This window comes from Molothrus aeneus, chromosome 2, assembly GCF_037042795.1.
Source record: "Molothrus aeneus isolate 106 chromosome 2, BPBGC_Maene_1.0, whole genome shotgun sequence".
In the NCBI taxonomy this organism is placed as follows: domain Eukaryota; kingdom Metazoa; phylum Chordata; class Aves; order Passeriformes; family Icteridae; genus Molothrus; species Molothrus aeneus.
The window spans coordinates 20,387,078-20,411,030 of record NC_089647.1 but is presented as its reverse complement, the minus strand read 5'-3'; the positions used below and the strand labels follow the sequence as shown (position 1 = coordinate 20,411,030).

Sequence of the window (23,953 nt, the reverse complement as noted above, 5' to 3'; positions counted from 1 at the left end):
CCACTGAACTGCATCCAGCTCTCTAGAGATATGCACATTCCCTCAAGATCTATGTACCATCTTGCACTCTAACTCTTGAAGATCCCAAACCGCTTCAAAATGTCTAGCAGCTGCTCTCATAGAAAAAGTCCTACAACAAAAAGGCAGTGCTGGCCATAACAGTCCCTTTGCAGTCTGTAAACTAAACAAAACCAAATTACTCAACAAAAACCCAAAGCTGTAACTTTGAAAAATCTTTTATTGAAAAGTAGTGGAAACACTGGAAAAAGTGTAAGTTCACTGCTTGCCAGTGTGCCTAAAACGCATAAAGTGAATTCCTGCTATACAGTAGCTCCAACATGTCAACAACATGATTTCCAAGTCAGCCTTCTCAGAACTCCAAACAAGGTGGCTGCACATACAAGAAGGCTCTTCTGATGAGTTACAGCAGCCTCTCATAGAACAGAAGATAGGCTTGGGAGCTCAGCACTTTGGACACAGAGACAGGTTGTACGTGGGTATCGCTGATGTGGAACCACTGACCTTTGACAGGCTCAGTTTCTGAAGCTGTGAAAGGAAAAATTTAGGAGTAAAAGTTATTACAAAGAATTGAAGCAATCAGTTCTATTACTGTTCTTCAGTAAGAATCATAGACTACAATCACAGAATCATTGAGTTGGAAAAGACCTCCAAGATGGAATCCAACCTGTGACTGATCATTGCCTTGTTGAAAGGACCAGAGCACTGAATGCTATATCCGGTTGTCCGCTGAACACCTCCAGGGGTGAGGATGTCGCCACATCCTTGGGCAGCCCCTTCCAATGCTTAACCACTATTTTGTCCTCTTTTCTTCCTAATGTCCAACCTGAACCTCCCCTGGCAGAGCTTGAGGCCATTTCCTCTCCTCCTGTCACTGGTTGCCTGGGAACAGAGCTGGACGTCCACCTTACGTCCACCTTTCAGGCAGTTCTGGAGAGTGATAAGATCTCCCCTGAGCCTCCTTTTCTCCAGGCTGAGCCCTCCCAGCTCTCTCAGCCACTCCTTATATCATTTCACTAGCTTCATTGCCTTTCTCAGAGAACTTAGCAGCCGTGGCAGGAGGCTGGAACTACATGATCTTTAAGACCCCTTCCAACCCAAACCATTTTGTGATTTTGTAAGAAAAAATTTGAAAAATATTTCCAATGATTTACCATGAGATTGTCCTCGAAGAACAAGATCAGAGAGGTGGTTGTTCATAGCTCTCATTTTAACATAGGCAGTGTAGTGCCCAGACCTCATTGTTCCGCTGTGTTCAACAACTCCATAGAGAGAGTACAAGACCTTTGTATTCCCTTCAGCCACATTCTAGAAAACCACAAGTTTAGCTATGTCAGCCAAGTGCTGGGTTTTAAAGAATATAAGCTCTTTGATTTTTTTGCTGATGAAATGGAAACTGATCATTAGAGATTCATGCAAGCACTACAGTTATGAGCAGTGAAATGCAAGTTATCACACAAAGTAACAGGCTTGAGAAGCATTGTGCAAAGATTTTGCTATGCAGCTTTGTTGTGAAAGCACATTAGAACATGGGAAAGGAGAATCTGATTGTTTTCCCACTTACTTTACATTTAGCTGTACAGAAAGGAGCCAAGTCTATCACTTCTGGGAACTTGATATGCCTGTTAACCTTCTGCAGATTAAATCCAGCCTTAAACAACCAAAGTAGAGGGAAAACCCCATCATGTTAAAATGGAGCATACTAAAACCACACTTAGTTACTAAATGTTTCAGGTTAAAGTTTCAACAACACAAATTAGTTTTACCTTACACAAAACTGAGTAAAAGCAATTTTTTTTTCTCTGATGTCCAGTATTCCAGCATTACTTCCTTGCCCCCACACGCTGCACTGGAGCACAAATTAAGATGGCTCTTCAGCTCATTCATACATTAATGTAATAGTAGCAGAAGTGGAAAAAGAATCAGCTCTAATGCACTTCAGTAACTATGAGGCCAACTCTGGCTTCTCAGATACTGTCACATGCCTGAGGATCTGATCTTAGAACACCCGAACTGACGCAAACTGCTCCCACCTTAATCAAACAATTGTCCAGTATCAAACTGGAAAAACAAAAGGGAGATGATGATAAATGTTATTTTCTTCATATTACAGTCTCTTGGATCAGGCTACACATTTCCATTTTCTATATGAAATTGGTTTTCATCTAATTAAAGTTGCCTCCCTTATTTTTCAAGTATATTGACCAAAAACACCAAACAGCTTTAAATTTAGAGGTACTGTCTCCCTTTCCTTTCCTTTCCTCCTTCTCTCTTGAAAAGCTAAAGCCCTGAGTCAAAAATTTTTCTACAACTTGGGAATAAAAAGATATGTGACTTCAGTGTCTGTAAATAAAACTGAAGTTACTTTCCTTTCATCCTTCTGCTCCACAAGGCTCAGAATCCTCTCTTTTCCACTTCTGCCAACTTGATACTTACTTGTTACTAGTAAGGGATCCTATTTACCTATACCTACTGAAATATATGAGCCTATGAGCAACTGTAATAGTAGGAAACCATTAATGCTAAGATTCTGCTTAACACAGTAAGCAGTAAGAATAATGAGGGAATATGTTGTGAATACACTCACAAAACAGTATTTTCCAGTTAATTAAGGGAATATTCTTTCCGGGAAATACACGTTAGTGCCTCAAAAACCACAAAACACAATGCTGCATACAAATGCCTTCCAAACTTTGGGGAAAAAAAACCCAAACTAGTTTTATAGAAAATAAAAGTAATGTTAGCATATTTTCAAGTTAAGCTAATACTACACGCATATGTACATGTATATACATATTAACTTGAGGCTATATACATGTATCAGCCTGCTACTTACCTGCTGAAACCTCTTTAAGTGAAGGGTTAAAATTGGAGGAGCTAGAGAGATGAGCATCTGCTTTTTGGCATTAGCATAAACACACTTCTTTTCATCTGCAGAAAATAAAAATCACCAAAGATTAAAACAAGTGATTTATATCAAAACAAAGGTTACAGCAGGAATTTATTTTTACTATTTACAATGTCATCTATTACAAGACCTGAGAAGCTGAGCATTCCCCTTTAATACAATGAATGAAAGTAGCCAAAGTTGTACAAGGGATAATCCCCCCACCCTTTACCCACTCAAGAAGCAGACAGGGATATGTTTAAAGTTTTCTTTTTAAAAAGTCTGTCATACTTAAGTTGTTCTTTGGTCCACAATGCCTTTGTGTACACACATCACACAGTAGTTTATTGGTCTCGGTAAGTGTTTCATTACGGGTAAATTGATACAAACAATGATGGACTGAATCTTCCTCAGGGTTTAGCTCTTCCCTGTTTGCCAGAGTACAAAATGCCACCTCAGGGTCATCTGTAGATACTTCGCAAGTCTTGTTGGGAACAGGCTGAAGGCCATCCAAGGTATTTGTGTCACTTGTGTCACTGGCACCCAAGTGGAGTTTTGAAAAGTCTGTAGCAAGCTCTTCCTCATCTTCATTGTCATCATCCTCCTCTTTCAAAGACAGGTTGTCAAGACCATTGACAAACTTCATAGGAGAATCTAAGCCTTCCATAGAGAGATCCATGAGTGACTCGTTTTCTTCCCACTCTTGTTCTGGCTTTCCTCCATTTTCATGCCTGCTCTGAATTTCTGTACTATTTCCCTGTATACTCAAGTCTTTCTGAGTTAAGCAGTGATCTTTGCAATCATGTGATGATTCCTCTTCTTGCTTCTTATCAAGAGTTTCGGAGCTCATTTCAGTATCTGATTCTTGGTTGTACTTGACATCTATCTCTGGCTGTTCAGTTGTGCAGAGATCTGTCAAGTGAAGCACCTTTCCTTGAAGTTTTTCCTGCCGGCGTTGGCTCTGCTCATTTAAATACATAATAAACAAGAGTACAAAAAACAAAGTAAGTATAAATGATATTTAGCATTTCTTACCACTTATTTGTAATCTTTGTTGCATGCCATAGATGCACAAGGCAGGAGGGAGAAGAATAATCTATGATTTAATGATCAGAGGTTATCAGTTCCACCAATACTGAATATATCCTCACTCAGACATAGTTCCTACTGCTCCCTGTTATATAGTATCATCAAAAGACAGCTAATGATGCCCTTGCTATCTTCCTGATCTTTCTTGTGTCTGTATTCTAAAGTGTTGTGAATATTCTTGCAATCAATGACTGGAAAACAGTATGATACAAATTAAGGCTTCTTCAGACAGGCAACAAATTCTACTGGATATTATTATATTATACCTACCCAGCAATGCTGAACAGAACATCTTAACACCAAAGACATGGGTATAATTGGTCTTTTCAGTTGTGTATTTTGAAAAGAGGAGAAGTTCTAAGCTATCTCTTCCTTCATGTAAACTAAGGAAACAAAAAAGAATTTCTTGAACAGAAACAGCAAGCACAAAGTGAAACACCTATCCAAACCAACCTTGGCTTTTTTTTTGGCCTGTTTCTTCATTTTTTTCTGAAGGTGCTTACTTGTACCACGGGGCTCATATTTCTCCTTAAGGTAATGGTCATTGATTTTATCCTCTTCATCTTCAGATTCCTTTTCTTTGTTTTTTTTAACGTTGTCTCTCTTTGTAATTTTCCCTTTCTACAAAACCCAAAAAGCCACAGAACAGCCACAGAAATAGAGATGTTATCTGAGTTTTCAACTTAAGGTAACATTTTAATGATGTAACGTTCAACTAACTCACACCCTGGTGTTAATGGAAGGAGTGTCTCACTTCAGAGAGTCCATATGAAACAGAATGAAACAGTATGAAAAGTAAGGCTATTGAGGGCCAAAACCTAAACCTGTAAAGGGGCAACATCACCTTTGCCTCTAACAGATCTCATTAAATACATTGAAGAGTAATGTTTTACACAAGCAGAGACATTTTCTGTTGAACTCTCTGCCACAGAATTTGTTTGCTTCTGCTAAAAGGAAACTTGTTTGACGCCAAAGTCAAGCCCCTTTGGCTCTGGGGGTTCCATTCCAATGTTTATGAGTAAACAGTGCTACACAAAAAATCTGAATTATTACACACAGAGATTATCAATACAAAACATAAAGCAAATCAAGTACTTTGAGTGTCTGAAGATTATTCAAATAAATTTTCACATACTATCCTATCAACATTTCTTATCTTTATTCCATAACCTGAATATTAGGAGAGGTGTTCTTGGACTTGGTGCAGGAAAATGGATGAAAAATGTGAAAACAAACCCCCAAAGAACTCAAACAATCTGTGTGATTTTCCAGAGACAATTTATAAGCCACAACTTACAGGAATGACTCTCATTAAAAATCTTATTCTCTGTCTTTCTGTGCAATTTTGACTTGCAAAAGAGCGACTTCTACAAAGAAGCTTAAATACTCTTCCTAATGACTGTATAATAAGTGTTTTCATATGAATTAAAAAAAAATAAAAGCTGAAAAGTACCTATGACTGTTTCTTACCTGAACATCTAGTATGGGAAGTGACAAATCAAGGAAAGACTCATGGACCAAGGACACCTTTAAATGAATAATCAAGAGTCCAATTTAATTTTGTTTGGAAACAGCTGGCTTGCTGTCAACAGGTGTATTTGCACGTGTGCATTCAAGGCCCTCTTTTACTTGTGCACTCAACTGTAAAACACGGTTCATTTACCTCCACAAATAGCTTCCAATGACCAAAAATCCAGAAGTCACATTACCACAGAAATAAGCAGGAAATACTTTTATGAATGTCAGTTATCTAGTGAGATTGCACCTTAGGTCCTAAGAGACCCATAGCTGTAATCCATCATGATATTCAACTAGCCCATTTGCTAATACACTCAATTACTTCATTCTCAGGATATATTATCCCAATAGCATCTTCTTAACTGTTCTCCTGGCACTCCCACGGATTTTTCCTTGTGGTAAAGGGGAAAACATAATCCCCTGAATGAAAAAGGAAAGGGCCCCATAACAATTAATTTGCTCTATGATCTGTACCACTGGAAAGTGTTCACTGGGAATCTAGGAGAGAATTCTGGCAGAGGCAGCTTGCTGTTTCTGACTTCTCTTTCTGGAAGGCTTTTGAAAGGTACTGCAAGATTAACTTTAAAGCACAGTGGAAGAAAGATTCCAGCCAAATCATCCTCCTTTTTGAAAAGCATGCAGCTAGTCAAGTCTTATTTCTACAGACAGTCACTTTGGGGTTCTCCTGCAGATTACAGCACATGACACTCCAGGTTATTCAGAGCAGGCAGTTTACTCACAGTTCTGCATTCCTCACACATAATTGTGCTGGTTAATTCTCCACCAAAGATTCGATCTACAAAACTTTGTATTCCCTTTTTCTTTTCATATTCTGAGAATTCAAAAAGTATATAGTAAAGTTAAAAATATTACACACAATATACTGGCAACCAATCTCATTACGACATACCGAATAAAAAAGGAGACTATAACATGCAAGATGTATGACAGAACATGTTGGCCTGTTCTGGTTTCCTCAGGATAGCAAATACAGCAAGATTCTTAAATTAAGAATCTTTTGTGGATCAAAAGAATGGCGATGAAAATACATTCCTAGAACACAGCTTGGTTAAACCATACCTCTACCACTTTCTCTGCTCAAATGCATTTCCCTATTTTCTAAGAAATACTGCATCTCAGTAAGAATTCCTGTTTTCTCTCTAGACTGAAACAACTATCTGAACTTAAAAAATAAGCACCAACTTTTGTTAGACAAACAAAACCATTTTCCTCAAGTTGTAATTTCAGAGTAACAGAGTCTGAATTTATATTGTCAGATTATCTCCTAAGTCATGTTGAAAAGTTAAAAAATTCTTCTGTTCACTGTTTGGAGTTTTTCTATACTACTGTTAGGTAACAATGGACTATTAGCAGCTGCATAAATTATATTCACATACTAGTATTTTAATTTCTTATGTTTGAATTATTAATCATTGCCTAAACATATTTTAATGTATGATGTCTACAGAATCAACTCTCTCTTATCCTGTTAAGAAGAAAATGCCAACAAAGTTCAGCAAGACATTTAAATATATACTGAAATTATTGAGGCTTTTATTCTAGATACACATATACTCAAGAGGTCATAAAGCTGTACAAATAAACATGTATCTTTTAGTTGATACAATTAATGTTGCTTTATATACTTCAACAAAGGAGATTTTACAAGTTACTGATGCTGTCATAATTTACCTTTAATTTTCTTTTTAAGTTCTTCTTCATTTTGTTTGTTAGAGTCACTCAGTGCCTTTAGCATTCCAATGCTTATTTGCTGAAATTTTCAAAACAAATATACTCTGTAAAATTTCCTAAAAAAAATAATTCAGTTAGCTACTTCATTTTATGATGTGTTTCAGATGGAGGAAAAAGTATAATCTTCACCAACTAAGAGAATCAATACAAACAACAAATACCTGTAGAACCACACAATAGTTCCTGTAGATATCAAAAAAAAAAAGAAAAAAAGAAATCACCAGAGAAGTTGCAAATGAAAACTGACATAAAACCCAGGGATTTCTGCAAGTGTGTTTCAGAAATTAAAATCTAAGGATATTCTTTAGGGTGCCTACACATACTCCCAACCCACTTTTTCTGTGGGTTCTCGTTGCTAATATGGTTCAAGTGAGTGCTATGGACAGCACAACCACACTTCAGAAGCTGACATATCTCAGGAAATATGTTCTTTCTCCCTTCAGCAGAAGAAAGAGTCTGGGTCCAGAGTACGAAGAGAAAGGTACGCACAACTATGACTTTAGCACTCACCTGGATTTCTTCTGCTCTCATTCCATCAAGTAAGTAACGAAGCAGTTCATGACTGTCTTGCTGCTGATAACCTTTGAATCGTATTGCTCTGTTAAATGAAATTTTAAAGTATAACTGAATTCAGAAATAAAGCAAAAATTATTCACAGCAAATATACATGGACAAAATCTCCAGAATGTAAGTATATAAAAGCAACAAGTGTCTACATACAGTATTTTCTAAAAATATGATGCCAGCTACACAGTATGTCACTGAGTAGCTTTCATTTTACTGCTATTAATTTTTATTTTGCTCTTCTTTCAAAAATTAAGATTTCTTTCAATAATTAAAAATTATTCTACAAATTTTGTATGCTCTGTTCTGAGCTAGAGATAAAAAAAGAGGAAAAACTGACAGTCTTAAACAACAAACTTTTTCATACCCACTATGACGTGCAATTGTACAGATACTTACCTTTTACAAACCTGAGCAAAAAGTTCCTTAGGAGTCACTACTCCTTTTTTTGTCTCTTGCATTTCTGTCACAAACTGATGCATGGCTAGTGTTAAAGGACCCGGCTGATCTAGTTTTATTAGCTGAGGTTCCTGTTTGAAAGAAAAGCAACAGAGCTGTTTTGCCTTAATTCAGTGGCAGATTGTTTTGCAGTAAGTTCTTCCTTTTCAGTTCCTGAAAATGTTATTGTCAAATAGAATACCCAAAATTCCAAAATGGTAATCAGTTAACCTGACAAAAACGATGTGTAGTTTATCATGAAATGATATCACAACTCACTCATTTATTGCTTAGTTCAAAGTCTGGATTTCTCACCTTTACTAGGAAAAAACCCAGTTTCTTAAAAAAGATTGTGCATTTTCTGTCATCTAAATCTCTAACTATAATGACAGGTGTGCTATTTAAGTTAGTGCTACAGACATCCTCTAATTTCCTATTTTGCATTTAGACAAGTGGCACTATAGCAAGAGTTACACATTTTCATCCTTTAAATAACATCATCATAATACAAGCACTCCTTCTACAACAGAGTATTAAATCACTGCTCTTACACTCTGAACAAAATACCTCCACTGACTTCAGAAGCAGTTTTATAGAAAGCAGTGGTGAAGCTCCTGCTGATTTTACACCCTAATCTTGTTAGTATTTAGCTGGACCATGTAGGAGAAGGGACTGTAAGCAACCCTGCCCCTGATGAATCACGGCTGTGCTAATTATCAAAGAGTGGAAACAGCCTTGCCCATCCAATGAAGATGGGTGTTATAAGAGAGTGGGTTAGCTAGCCAAGGGCAGTCTGCTGGGGATGGAGCTGGAGTTTACGGGCTGTGAATAGGAAGCTGGCAATAGGAACAGCTTTAAAATTGACAGATAAGTATCGCTGGTTTCCTTAACAGACTGGAAGGTGAGGACAAACACTACGGAGGTCAAAGCATATTACCATGCATAGCTCAGGTGACTCAATTTTAATCGTTGTGCCAGGTATTTTAGCTTCTTTAAGTAGCTCCCTCAGGACTGGAGTTTGTGATAAATTCTGTAGAACACAAAAGACAGAAAGAGATTGGAAAACAGGGACAATGGGAAGGGCAGTTGAACTTCCTTAGTCATGGAATTTGTAGCAACCAGTTCAGCAGCATTTTCCCAAACATAGAACTAAAGTGGTTAATTACCACTCTAGAATCCCCATCTGTGTTTAAGATTTAAAGGTACATTCTGTATAGCTAATAGGACCTCCAATGCCCTCTATAAGCATTACTTCATATTGCAGAAACCCTAAATGTATTTTCCTTATACAGACTGATCTTTTGACAAATGTATTTACTAGTGTCTATTTCCAAAAATTCAAAGGATAAAATGCAATGTATGTATTTGCTTGGTTTAAAGTGTTTAAAAGTAAATCAAAAGCAAAATCAAAGTAAAATCTGCAAGTACAGTGGGAATTTTGTTTTGAGTAAAGCTTCAGTATCAAAAGCCAAAGAGCACAAGATAATGTCAGTTTCAATACACGTGAAAGAACAAGTATATTCTACATTTCTGAGCTGAACAAGTCACACAAGATGGCAATGCCTGCAACTTGCTCATCCTGTTTTTTTCATCCAATATTTACTTTTGATTTCCTTTTGCTGAGAGAGACATTTTTATTACAATGAACACCCATGGTTTTTGAGTACTAATCTCTTATAGTCTAAGAGGTCACAAGGGTGAAATATTTCATATTTTTAAAAAATAACTAGAAGTTGTCAAGCTTATTTTATTTCAGTGAAAAACGCTGTCCCTCAAGGACAATGCTGTTTATTGTATTTACCCTCAGAGCAAGTCTGAACCTGTGGCTCCATTTCTTCATATTTCTCTGGGCCAACACACTATTTTTAGAAAGAAGCCATCATTCCTGGCAGATAAAAAAATCCCATTCTAATTGTGTCACTGTAAAATGCTGGAGGCAAGGTTGTTGTTTTTTGTTTTGTTTGTGGCTTTTTTTCCATTCAAAGTTTTTCTAAAAACAGCAAGTTCTGTACCTGCATCACTGCATTAAAGAAACATGTATTCCCCAAGTTACTAAGTCCTTTCACAGTGACTTCTCCATTTGCAGTTGAATGAGAATTTTCTTCTTTAAGTGAAACTTCTTTTCCTTGTTTATTTTTGCTGTCTTTTTCTATTTTTTTATTTTCAACTTCTTTGTTCTCTTGTTTTTCGACTGAAATAATAAAAACATATCACAGGTTAACACAGTTACAGGGTGTAGGCTAGAAAAGATTATTACAGCAGGCAGCAATCTATGATGTTTAGAGCTCATACACATGATATTTAATTCTTTCATTTTTAAATACGAAACTACTGGTTTAGGTTCTTAAACTGTCTAGGTAATAGAAGTTAAAAAACAAACAAAACAACAAATTGCGAACCCCCTGAAATGCCATTTTGAATCAGCAAGCAAATTAAACATCTCTTGGCACACAAGCCATTTATGCCAACATACTCTGAAATTCCTCAGAATGTTCCTTTCAAAATCACCTATGTGAGGGCTTTCTCCCACAACATCCAAATGGCTCCGACTGTTGAGGCATTCTCATATTCATTTCATGTACCTAATCAAATGATACTGAAAGGTTTATAGTCTTCAAGACAAGTTAAAAATATTTTCCCCCAAATTATTTTGGTGTATTGCCAAGAATTTCAACAGCCTGTTTAATAAAGCTGTAAGGGAGTTCCAGGCAGTTTTTAAAATAACATCCACACTGGTTCTACCCATTTGGCTGTCAGCTGTTATTAGGTTTCTGGTAAATAGGGCTGAGAGCTAATACTATCTGTAAAATCAAGTAAAACAAGTTCAGAAAAAACAAGAAAAACAAACAATACAATCTTAGAACAAGAAACAGATAGATGAACAACAACACACAGAACACATGAAACAGGCAACAACTGCATGCAAGTATTCATTGGTTTTCCAGTTCAAACCCAAGAAGAAGATTTTGTCAACTCATATGAAGTTCAACTGTCTCTCTGGGAAAGACTGACCACTCAAAAAACTCTGCTCCCTATAGGAAAACCTCACCTGCTTCCTGAAAAAATTGAATTCAGAGACAGCCACGTAGCACTGCTGGATGTTTGTGTTCCATTTCCCACAAGGCCTGTGATTTCACCCAAGTGTTGGAATTTCTTACAGTCATTTGTTATAGCACTTATTTTCAAATGCAAATTCATCCAATTTTTCTAGTGGAAATGCCTTGTACAAAACTAGTTTTGCCATTATGGAAACCATGGGGTTTTTGCTGGGTTTGTTTTCTTTTAAACAATCATATTTTACAGATAGACTGCAGGCTGAACACAATATTTTAGAGTTCTAAAAGCACTGCAGCTGCCTAAACTAAACATACAGATCCAGTGATAAAATCTCTGTATACTATTCCTTCCATTAGGATATGTGCTGCAACAGCTGGAGACTTAGTCATTCCTAATACATTCAAAAATACTCACTAAAAGACTTTAGAAAAATCAAATCAAATTATCCTTAAACAAGGACAATTTTTCTTTAGATCTCAAGACAGACTGAGCAACACTGATGAGTAAACACAGCACCCTAAGTACTGAAAGTCAAATGTCTATTTGCAGAAAAACTGAACATCGCATTTTAGAAAAAGTCACAGTAAAACTGTCCTTTTTTCTGCCTATTCTTGTATGTTTTGTCTGTAAATGTTTAGGGGATGCTGAGCAAAATCCTGATCTAATTAGGCCTATGGGCTAGGACATTACTTATGCTATCAGAATTGTGACAAAGAATATTAAAAAAGGGGAGAAATTAGTTTTTCCCTTTACCATAAGGAGTGTAAATTCTGGATTTATAATACTGTCTCCAAAACTTAGGAGACCTGATTTACTGTACCTATACTATAATTGCTTACCTGCATGTGATGAGTCAATACCAACTTGTTTTCTAACAAAATCCACAGTCTGGCCCAAAAGGGTTGAAGTTTTATATGGAACTTCATTATCACATGGGTAGCACCTGTCTCCGCCGCCCCCAAAAGAAAAAAAATTAATCCTATTTTTTTTCTATTATTTAAAAATCCTAAGCTATTTACTTTTTTGATGCAATTTATTACACAAAGTTATAAAATCACAAGTTTTAGTGTAAAAGTTATAAGTCTTAGAGAAGAATTCAATCTACTTGTCACAAAAATAAAAGACTTAAAAATTATCTTTAGTAAATTATTTTGGTGACTGGCAGTTGCAATTTACAAATATAAATTAGACTTTTAAAAGATGTGCTTAGAAACCCTGCAGCAAGAAAAAGAAAAGCTTGGATAACTTTGCCAAAATCAAGAAGGTAAGCTATCAAGCCCTAAAGGAAATGACTTATGAATATTATGGTATGGAAAAATATTTTGAATATTCTAGTCAAGTAAATATTTAATTGTACTTAAATCAGTTAAGAAATAATTCAAGTGTCCACCCTTAAACCTGCAGACTTGTATTTGCTCTTCTACTGCTGATACAAACTCCATTTGTCTCTTTATAAACAAAGAAGCTCAGGTTATGCCAGTAATGTGCTTTAGAGAAAATTGTAGGAGAAGCTGCAGTCATAAAGGCTCAAGAAGGCTAAAACCATGACAGGACACAAACATCTGAAGAAGTTTTACACATACCAATTTTGTAGTTCCACCCAATCAACTCTTTAAAGAAGTACTGATACTTCTGCATTTTGGAAAACACCAATTACAGTTCTTAGGGAGATTTCAGATTACCATAAGTCAGACTCAATTTTCTGATATTAAAAGCAGAAGTCTGCAGCAAAGTGTTTCCCCAAATCTCCAGCCCCCCTGGCATTAGCTATAGTCATCACATTTTCTCATATTTCATTTAAAAATTTGACTCAGCTTTTGGATCCCTGATTGCTTGTCTATTGTCTATCTGGTTAATAATAAAAATAGACATTCTCACTCCTGGAATAACAAAGGACAGTTACTTCCATGGTGTGTTTTAACACCATAACCTTCTACCTGTCAAAAAAAATTGTAGACAATCTTGAAAGAATCAAGGTATTGGAAAAGGTCTTGTTAGTGATGGCTGTTTGACCAGCACTGAAAATAAGTACAACAGCAGTTGTAAACCCAAAAGCACAGAACTTAGTGAATACCTAGAACTCTCCCTTTCTTCTCCGCATGTCTTTAAACTCTTTACAGTTATTATTTATATCCAATTTGAACCACATGTGCATGCACACCACAGAGAGGTTTGGTCACACATTCATATAATGAATAAAAGAATTTTTATTAGAATTATGATTTTGGTTAAAATTTTGATCAGAATTTCTGTACTAGGCCCACTCTGAAATACAGTTCTTGACAGTGGGTTTGATCTACAACTAGGTTATAGCCAATATATCAATCTTTGAATCATTTCTTGGGCAAGTTTGTACAACCAAGAAATTCTAGAAGGAAGCCAAAACATCTTACTTCCACAACTTCCTCTTACTTGCAAGTATTTTGATTAAAAAACAGGGAAAATAGGGCACTTCAAACCTACAATTTTAACACTAATTAAAATTCACAAAGACAAGCTCACTAGTTCATTAGTTATAATGTTACTGACAATGTCCATTTCCATTAGAATTCATTAAAAGTAGTGATCGTTACATGTAAGTACTAAGTATGATCAAGTAAATAGATAATGTTATATAAAATGAACAAAATGACAGATACTAAGTTGCAAAACCACATTACTAAGCAAAACAAAAACTCTTTATGTCAAGTACAGTATTTCTATATAGCACAGTTTAGAAAATTGGGGTTCCCCTCATATACACAAGTGTATAAGTACTTTTGAGAGAAGAAAAAACTACCAGGGACGTTGATTTTGTATTGCTTGATCCAGTAGCATCTTGTAATTCTGGCTATGCTTCCTGTCTATATGTAGTATTAAAAATCATATTTACAGAGGAGATAAAAGTAATGTTGTCACTAAGTGCACATCAGAAAGAACTTTCTTCCCAAGGTCGAAACTTAAGATTTAGATCTACTGATCAACATTTGTGTCCATGTGTCAGTATTCTGACCAAGTAAAAACAGTTAAATATTAAGTCAAACACATTTACTAGTTGGTCAAGTTCAACCTTAATTATGAAGATTTCCAAATCATAAATTTTACATTAAAATAACATTTATTCTGCAAATCTCAGCAAAGACTGCTAGAAATTACATGTTTGGAAATATTTTAATATATGCCTAGAGAGAAATCTCAGAATTCACAAAGAAAGGACAAATTATATTCCAGCCTCTGCTGCCCTCCAGCTCTGTCTTGTGCTGCCTGACAAACTCACCACACACTCCAGTTGTCCAAATTGAGAACCAAACAGTGGGGATCTGATCTTGGTGTTTCATAATGTTTTAAAGCATGCTGGCCAGGAGAATTTCTGCCACAGCCCTACAATATTGATAACCACAAGTGTCACAAAATCCATTTGACTGCCAATGAAACATACATAAATTCAGAGTAAAAACAAAGTATTACAATCAAAACTGTTCAATTACGTTCAACTAATTGGGATCAACAGATGGATATCTATTTCAAAATATTTATTTCTGCAGATGGATAAATTACTGGGTGCAGAATAAAGCTGCTATGGGACTGAACATTTAATGAACAAATTCCAGTCTAAACACCTGAAAGAACGAAACAGAACCAAAACCTCTTCAGCATGCAGAGTTCTAATTTTCATGAACTATCATGAGCATTAAGATCTTGCAAAAAAACCCCACAGATTAGAAGTATTTTTATTTTCTCTGCAAAATAATTCACTTTCTAGGAAAACCAGTCCTCAAGATGGTGTTTTAGCCTTAAGCCTACTAAATGTCTTTGAGCCATCTTCCAAGTACTTCATTTGACATTCAGAGCAGACATTTTTAAATCACACTCTACAGTATATAAAGTCATCTAGGTAGCACCATATTTACAATAAAAAAAGAGAATATAAGAATTTATATAGAAACTCTCTTGTTCCGCTGCATTATGAGATACTGAAAGGTATTAAGACAAATTAACAACAAAAGAGATACCCTATGGCCACATTTTAGGCATAACCATATCGAAGTGCCTTCATCAGTCTCCTCCTCCTCAGCCTTCTCTTGTGTCTTACTGCCTGCCTTGCAGTCCTGACAAACATGCCATTCCACATTTTGCAGTGCCCTTCTCACATGGCCTTGGTCCAGTCCTTTACGAATATGCTTGCACACAGGTTCTACAAATTAAAAAGCACAAGAAGGATGTAGGTAGCATAAAAAATGCAAGCTTTTAATATACTGGCAGTAATACAGAAGCTAGGATAGTCTTTCTAGAGCCAAGGAAACACGAACAATTTATCAGAGTATCAGAAAGAAACTTTTTGTTACCACCATTGACAATATGGGTATACTGTTGCTGCATCCTAAACTTTGAGCTGTTTTTATTGCTCAGATAGTGTGACAGCTCATAAACTATCATTGTTGAGGCAAGACTACAGCCTCAAGATTGCAATCTTCTATTGGCTTAAACTGAAATTGGTGCAAACTTTTGTACCTCCAGTTTTGTTTCTGTCAAAGATTACAGGATTTTATCAAAGTGCAAATGCTAGCCAACAAGAGACAAACATAGATATTCAGCATTCTTTTAGCCTTTCTGAAAAACATAAGCTTCATCTACAAAATTGTCATTTAAAAAACAAACAAAAAAATTTTTGTATATTGGCAACTACTGTTATAGTGGAATTATTCACCATGATTAGTCTTAGTTTCATTTGTAGCTTTAAAGGTCTTTGTCGTCTTAAGGTAACCTATTCATAGGCAAAAAATTCAGATGCCAGCAGCAGCTAGAACATAACTGGTCTCTTTTGCAGGAGAAAAAAGAGGAACAGTTACAGCAGACATTGACCCTGACTCCAGGAAACAAGCCCCCAACAACCAAACCAGACAAAAGTAGATAAAAAAGGCATCCATTAGAGACAGAAGCTAACACAAGAAGACCAGGACAACCAGGAAATCAAAGCACAGTGGACTTAAACAGGCCATCCCACCAAGTCTCCTCAAACTCTTAAATGCTCTCTCCCCCAACTAAATTAATCTGGTTCAAATCACTTCCCCAAAAAAGATGAGAAAGACACAATCTGTAACCTGGAAGATAAGGTAGTAGAAGAGAATGCTACACAACATAAGTAAAAAAAAAAACTACAACAACCAAGGTAAACAAGTCCAAAAAAATTCACAGGTGAGATCGAGTGGAGCTAGGAGAATAAAATTTAGTATCTGTGACTAGGAACTATTTGGAACAGAAGAACAGAAAGAAGAAGTTTTAACCAAAATACACTATGAGAGCTGAAGTGTCCAGAGTCAGTATCAAATTAGCTGCTAGAATAAAGGAAAACTGCTTCATAAAAAGTATTTTAGTCACAGCTTTTACTGTTAAAGCAAGAATCTTCTGCAACAAACTTTTCACTAGGAAAATGCAACTTAAGCTTGGCAGCTGACTCCACAAACCCTTTATATTCTGAGTAATTTTACACAATCTGTATCAGTAAAGAACTGTGTGTTTGAGTTTCCTAAAAAAACCAGAAACTAATCTCAGTTTTCAAGACAGGATTATTATTTTCTAGCATGCTTAGAAAAGTCACAACAACAATATTTCTTGCTAGACTTGAGTTTCAATTAAAAATCCAGATTTTGTATATGTGACTTCAAAGCCAGTGACTAGTGTGAAGGCCTTCTAATGTTAATGAGCTTTCAAGCCTTCTCTGAGGTTAAGATAAACATTAGGTCCACAAACTTCTCCAAGGAAACATACTCAGTATATCTGGAGACTCATCAGACTGTGCAGTTCTGCCTTTGATGCGTTTCTTGCCCATATTTGTTATCTGTAATTGTTCTTAAAAGGAAGAGTGACCTAAAAAGAAAAAACAGTAAGATTAGAAAGTAGTTTTAGTTGTCCTTGTTCATTGCTACACAAGTTATTTCTATGGCCAAGCTCCCTTGAGGTGAATTAACTTGTTTTAATTTGACATTTTCAAAACAAAAAATATTAATTATAGCTTAACATGAAACAATTGTAACTGTTGTATAGGCAAGATCACAGTGTGAATTACAAAACCCAAATGATTTAAAATGTTAAATCAAAAGCATTGCACAAAATAACAAGACTGGAAACTTTGTTATCAAAAATCCTATAAACCTTAAGGACTTGAAATAATACCACAGGAATTTTATGAAAAAGAATTGGTTTTGTCCCAATTCAATCTTGAAGACTTTGCAACCTTTTTATTTTGTTTACTGCAAATTTCCTGTTTCTTTGATGAAATCTGACAGAAGTAAAATACTCTTGACATATTTGAAGATACACAGACCACGGGAATACTGATTTTTCAATTTCTTTGCAGGGGAAGATCTATCATTACCTTCCCCACATATCAAGCAAATAATTCAGACAGGTCTGTTATCTACTATACCTGTGGATCCTTCTCGACAAGAGTGATCTACACAAGAGTGATCTACCACTTCAGAGTCCTAACCCAAGTGCTTGGCTTCAGATAGGCGGCTACTGCACATGTGATAGACCATGTTTAGTTTCTAGTCTGTGTGGCAGCCTACATTGCTGCTAGTAGAGTCCCAGGTAAAGAAGCAAAGAGGGCCTTTGCATAATATCCACTATATATTATTCAGCAGCCCAGTAAGATGTTCAGGTCACAGGCACACACACATGGAGGGTCCAAGCGTACCAGTCTCTGAAGGGCCTGGGGGTGAACCTGGTCTCGAGGCAGTACAAAGATAAGGGCAAATCAGGGAATAGGGAGGGAGTAGCTCAGGGACATAGGAACAGGGGAACGAGCCAATGGGGTCTTAATAGCTTTTTGAGGTAAGTTTCTTGTGTCTCCCTAAACCAGGGAATGCCCCCCAGGGTCTCCAAAAGTCTGTAGCCCCTGTACCTTACCTGACAAAAGATCATCCAAAAATCTCAGGAAAACTTAAAACTCACGTTGTACAATGAAAACAAAAAAGCTAAAAGGGCTCAAAATCAAGAATCTGCAATCTTTGCAGGCTAGCTTAACCCTGCTGTTCACCCTTCACGTAAACACAACCAGCACTAAATCTGTATCAGTCCACCTTTCCAAGTTAATTTCTATGCTGGTACATGGCAGTACACCAGCCCCAGAGCACAACTGTCTGCTTGGAGGCAAAATAATTAAGTCAGATCAAGAGAATCAAAGAGAAAAATTAAGCTGGGGAGAGTTTAGGCATGATACTCACAGAGGACGTTTTGTATGAAAAGCCATTTACAAACATGAGCATGTTTGCATGAGCATACTCTTAGGGCAGATGACCCAATTATTGATGGCTGCTCGGCAGCCACTTCATCGAGAGCAGAATTGCCAACTTTTGCAACTTAGCATTCACCTTGTTCAGAAAAAGAAGTAACTGTTCACCCAACAACCTTCCTCTACAGCATATTTTTCTGCAAAAAGCTACAACACTTGGTCTTGTATAAACAATTTTAATTAATAAAATCCTTTCCAAGTTGTCCTTGCTCCTGCCGGGAATGCAGGACAGCATCAACAGGTGGGGCTGTTAATTTAACCCCAGCTATGCCTGGGAAGACTTGTCCGACAGGCTTTGCACCACGGCAAAGCCCTCACGATGAATGCACAGCCTAAACGACTGAAGCATTTTATATATTTTTTAAATAATATCGAACGGTCTGTAAACGACCAAACGCGCACCTGCCTTTGACTAACACCCTGGAAAAAAGCCCTGAGAGCTTTTTTACTTGGGGAACCCTCAGGTTGCGGCGGGCAGCAGGCCGGACCCTGTCGTCAGGCCGGACTTCCCGTCCGGCGAGTAGCAGGTGAGCCGTAATCCCCGAGCCCGCAGCCCCCCGGCCCGGCCCGAGGCCGGGCTGCCCCCATGACCCGGCCCCGCCTGCTTCCGATTGGCCCGCGCAATGAGCGACAGCTGTCGTAGCCAATCAGGAGCCCCGCGCATTCCGGCAGAGGAGACGGCCGCAGCGTGCCGGCGGAGCGAGTCCGGACTTGGGAGGAGAGTAGCTGCGGCGGTAGGAGCGCGGCGGCAGCCTCGGGGGATTCCCGTCCCTCACCTGCCGGTGCGGCGGGACGAACAACTTGGTGGAGCATGACTCCGCCAGACGAGGCAGACGGCAACCTCTTACCTCAATCACCAGTGGAGGGGCGGCGGTCACCGGCTGCCATGCGTGCTTCTGGCGCGCTGCATTGTGGGGCCGTGATGGCGGGGGGTGTCGTGGGGTGGTGCGGGACGCGTACGCGCATGCGCGGGTGCGACGCCGGCTCACTTTCCCCTCCTCTGTTCTCTGGGGGCTGCGGTGTGCGGTGGGCGGTGTGGAGCGGGGCGGTGGTGGTGTGTTCGAGGGGCACGGGAGGCTCCCCAGTGCTCAGGACACCCGAGTAGCAGCCCTGTGTGGAAGGCGTTGGTTTGGTGAGACACCAGCGCGTCCTGTCCCACCTCAGGGCAGTGGAAACTGCGTGGGCTGTCTGTGTGTGTTACCCAGACTGCCCGGGAGACACGAGCCGGTTATGATGGGCTTGTTCATAACTATTAATATCCATTAAGTCTACGGCTTCATCGGGAGGGGAAGTGGAGAGGGAGGCACTCTCTGGCGACCAGTGGCAGGACATGAAGCTGTGTCAGGGGAGGTTTAGGGTTGGATACTTAAAAAGTTTTTTCCCTCAGAGAGTGGTTGGGAACTGGAACAGTCTCCCCGGGAAAGTGGTCACTGCACCGGCCTGACCGAGCTCAAGAAGTGTTTGACAATGCTTTTCAGGCACAGGGTGTGACTTATGATTGTCGTGTGGAGGGCCAGAAGTCAGACTCGATGATCCTTGTGAGTTCCTTCTAACTCAGCATATTCTGTGATTCTTTAACATGATTTTCATATGAGTAGTTAATGAATTTTGTCCCATATTCAAGCTGTGTCTTTCTTCCCTGTATTTTTCTTTGCTCAAGGAACAACAAAAATGGCCAACCAAGAAGCAGCAGAGATACAAATTTCAGAGTTAGATTTACTGTCTAGCATGTTTCCTTATGAGGAAGAGTTTGCTGTCACAGACCAACTGGCTCTAGCTGAACTGAAACACTGTGTTGAAAATGAGTCTGCCGAGGTGCCATCTTCAAAAGTTCAGTTTATACTGAATGTAAAGACAGAGGTGCCTAATGCCTCTACGGTATTGTAAACCCTTTTTTAAAAAAATTATCGTATTACTTTGTGGGATTTTATGGCTTATGTGAAGTAAACATTTCCTCATTTATTTTTAGGTGGAATTCTCTATGTCCTGTGCTTTACCATTTAAATATCCATCTGTTCTCCCAGAAATTACTGTGAGGTACAACTGCTAATAAAACATTTATAAGTTACAGTGTACTGCACAAATACGGTTATGATCAGAGAAAGCAGTCCTTTTTTTTTTATGGTTTACTGCTGAATTAAGCCAGATTGACAACAGTGCTGAAGAAAAAACAAATATACAAGCTTATGATTTCTCTGTTGTGCTCAGCAAATAAGTGAGGGAAAGGGAAAAAGTGAGAAGGAGCCATCACCTGTACAGAAGGGTTACATGTAGATACTGTTCATAGGTCTGATGCTCAGGAAGAAAGATGTGTCTATTTTGATAAAGCTTAAGACTTAGTAAAGGGGTGAAAAGATAATCAAAGGTATTACTCTTCCCTTGTCACAATGCTGTTTCTTCCAGCCTTCTGATCTTTTTATTTCTGTTTAAAGACGTAGACTTGTGTATTACAGGAAATTAGTTCAGCCACCATACTTACTTTTCAAGTACCTTTTTCTTGATTTTATTTTACAGATTGGTAGTGCTGTTTGTGAATTCAAGAGCTAGCACACCAATTAAATAATAATTAAGATGTTTTCATAGCTAATATGAGTTAAATATCAATAGCAAGTGCATATTATCTAGCTATGCCTGATTTTCTTGGCAACTTGAAGCAAAACCTTTGAAAAGTTATGAAGGGTCTGGAACAAAAGTCCTAATCAGAAGCAGCTGAGGGAGCTAGGGTGGTTTAGCTTGGAGAAAAGGAGACTCGGGGGACCTTATCACTTTCTAGAGTTACTTGAAAGGAGACTGTAGGCAGGTGGAGATTGGCCTCTTCTCCCAGGGAACCAGTGACAGGTCAAGAGGAAATGGCCTCAAGCTGTACCAAGGGAGGTTCAGGTTTGGACATTAGGAAGAATTTCTTCATGGAAAAGTTGGTCAGTCATTGAAAGGAGCTGCCCAGGGAGGTGCTGGTGTCACTTCCCTGGAGGTGGTCAGTACATGATTGGATGTGGCACTCAGTGCGCTGGTTTGGTTGACAAGGTGATCATCAGTCAAAGTTTGGGCTTGATCTGGGATGTCTTTTCCAAACGTAAGGATTCTATTATTCTGTGTTTTTAAAAAACATGCTAAATTGTAAACACATATATATATATCTATATGCATTTTTTTTTAGGTCATCATTATTAAGCCGCTCTCAGCAGATTCTCCTGAACTCTGATCTAAAAACATACTTGATGCAAAACTTCAATGGCGAGCCCTGCATACTGAGTGCAAGGGAATGGGTTAAAGACCATGCAGCTGCTTACATTGACAAAGATCTTTCATCCTTCTCAATGACAGCCGCAGATGCCACAAAGTCAGAAGTCACCATGTTCACTCGATTGTGGATCTACAGTCATCACATTTACAACAAGCAAAAAAGAAAGAATATTATTGAATGGGCCAAGGAGCTCTCTCTGTCAGGGTTTTGCATGCCAGGGAAGCCAGGTGTTGTTTGTGTAGAAGGTTTACAAAGTAGTTGTGAAGAGTTCTGGTCAAGGTTAGTTCTTCTTTATGCTTAAATGCCATTAGTAGTTAGAATATTGCATTTTGTCATGCTCTACATGTGGCCAGAAGGTGGAAATTCAACCACCTGCCAAGCTGTGAAGATCTGTAAAGTATTTGTGTTTATAATAATGTATTTACAACTCTGAATATCCACTGTACTGTTGGTTGCAACACTCAAAGAAACTGGTACTGCAGGATGCACATTTATTTCTGTTTTATATTCCTCTGTGTTTCACTTTTATAGAGATGGATTGCAGTACCCCAGTTGTGTTAGATTTGTGTGCTTTTATATCACTTCACATTTGTGTTTAATTTTGCTCCCATCATTTATCTTTCTGGGTGGTGCAGACTAAATAAGCATTGTAATTTGATTGTATCAGCTAAGAGTCTCTGAGAATTCTTAGCACAGGGAAGACAGAAGTGAGTCCTGAAATGGAAACCACATCCTCATTAATTATTTTGTGAGCAATAGCATTAAAGGTTTCCAGTCCTGAGGAGTTAAAAAAGCCCCAAGCTTCTGCTTATGAGAGTGTTTGCATGTGAGTAGTATTTCTGTGACCAGCTCGTGAACCATTATCTCTGTCAATATATATACACAAATAGAATTTATTGACTTTTGTGATAGTAGTTATTCCATAGTATTTCCCAAAACAGTCTTTATTTTATAAGTAGATTAATATTTCCTCAATTGCTTTCAGGATAAGAAGATTAACATGGAAAAGAATCCTTATTCGGCACAGAGAAGATGTTTCTTTGGAAGGTGGAGGACATGCTGAGATCCAGAAGCAACGAAAGTTCTCCACTTTGGAAGAAAAATGTTTTGATGCACATGGTGCCCGGGGAAATCATATGGACTTGGGGCAACTATATAATTTTTTAGAAGAAAAAGGATGTGCTGATATATTTCAAATGTACTTTGGGGTTGAAGGGCATTCAAGGGGTTGAAGATCAGCAGAGGCCCCAGCAGCTACATTTTTAATTTAATCCTCTTAACAGATTCCTTAGCTTTTCTGCAACAGTTGATCAGAGAGGGAATTAATAATTCATGATTCATGTGATGAATTCAGTTTTCAATATAAAAAAAATATCCAGTGAAATCCTGAATAATGGAAATGACTCTATGACTGCTTTGTGCACTTTCTGGTGTTGAAGAGATTTAGGGTACATACCTATTTAAAATGAAAGAAAATGTGTTTGATAACCTACTGGACAGTTACAGAATTGTAGATGGATGAATGTGGTGAATGAATCTACAAATAAGAAAAGACAAAATTGCAGTGTGGGTATCTCAGGAGTGAGAACATGATGTTTACATTAATCGTTACTGTTTACATACACTTCATGAAAACTTTTCTAAACAATCTTCTACTTTCAACCTGAAAGTTTAGTAAGCCCTGAGATCATTATTTTATTTTAAAAAAGAACAAAGGGAGGGAGCAAGTTTACAAGAGTCTTACTCATGCTACCAAGATGAGCTAGGATTCCTACTCTAAGGCATAAGAATTTTCTGTAGGTCAAAGTGTGTGTGCAAGTAAGATAGATACCATGGTGTCTCCACTACATCTGTTATTTTGGTTTGTGTAAAAGCATAAGGGTACCAAGGATCAGGTTCCCTTATAGCATGCTCAAAAACTCTGAAACAATCCTCAGCCTTCTGAGTTCCCAGGTTTCCAATGCTGTAATATGAAGTGCATTATGTTGCATATATTTTTGAGTGGGATTTCAACAAAGTTGTATCACTGAATGCTAATTTTGCAGATACTGCATCTAAATCCCTGTAGAAAAAAGCAGACATTCGTTTCTTTTGATTAAATATTTTTATTAAA

General features: G+C 37.8%; 2 protein-coding genes across 13 annotated transcripts; one reads left to right on the top strand and one right to left on the bottom strand.

The window, feature by feature from the left end:
* Positions 1-220: 220 nt before the first annotated feature.
* On the bottom strand, positions 221-19,537 carry USP16 (ubiquitin specific peptidase 16). 10 transcript variants are annotated; one of them, XM_066572046.1, is made up of 18 exons: positions 19,445-19,537; positions 17,072-17,170; positions 15,316-15,497; positions 14,580-14,683; positions 12,163-12,266; positions 10,279-10,457; positions 9,204-9,296; positions 8,228-8,358; positions 7,775-7,862; positions 7,205-7,283; positions 6,253-6,344; positions 5,465-5,521; positions 4,448-4,615; positions 3,197-3,866; positions 2,855-2,949; positions 1,583-1,669; positions 1,173-1,326; positions 221-546 (listed from the first exon to the last, which is right to left on the bottom strand). In XM_066572046.1, the coding sequence occupies exons 2-18, from the start codon at positions 17,130-17,132 to the stop codon at positions 422-424; spliced, it is 2,469 nt and encodes an 822-aa protein (XP_066428143.1). In that variant the 5' UTR covers positions 17,133-17,170; positions 19,445-19,537; the 3' UTR covers positions 221-421. The 10 variants fall into 10 exon arrangements, with proteins under 10 accessions (XP_066428143.1, XP_066428145.1, XP_066428144.1 ...); XM_066572048.1 differs by lacking the exon at positions 19,445-19,537 and adding an exon at positions 19,373-19,427; XM_066572047.1 differs by lacking the exon at positions 19,445-19,537 and adding an exon at positions 18,999-19,105.
* On the top strand, positions 19,220-23,953 carry RWDD2B (RWD domain containing 2B). Of its 3 annotated transcripts, none has more exons than XM_066572059.1 (6): positions 19,220-19,330; position 19,953; positions 20,257-20,474; positions 20,566-20,633; positions 21,754-22,119; positions 22,826-23,953. In XM_066572059.1, the coding sequence occupies exons 1-6, from the start codon at positions 19,220-19,222 to the stop codon at positions 23,070-23,072; spliced, it is 1,011 nt and encodes a 336-aa protein (XP_066428156.1). In that variant the 3' UTR covers positions 23,073-23,953. The 3 variants fall into 3 exon arrangements, with proteins under 3 accessions (XP_066428156.1, XP_066428154.1, XP_066428155.1); XM_066572058.1 differs by lacking the exons at positions 19,220-19,330; position 19,953 and adding exons at positions 19,596-19,728; positions 19,984-20,134; XM_066572057.1 differs by lacking the exon at positions 19,220-19,330 and having other exon boundaries at positions 19,595-20,134.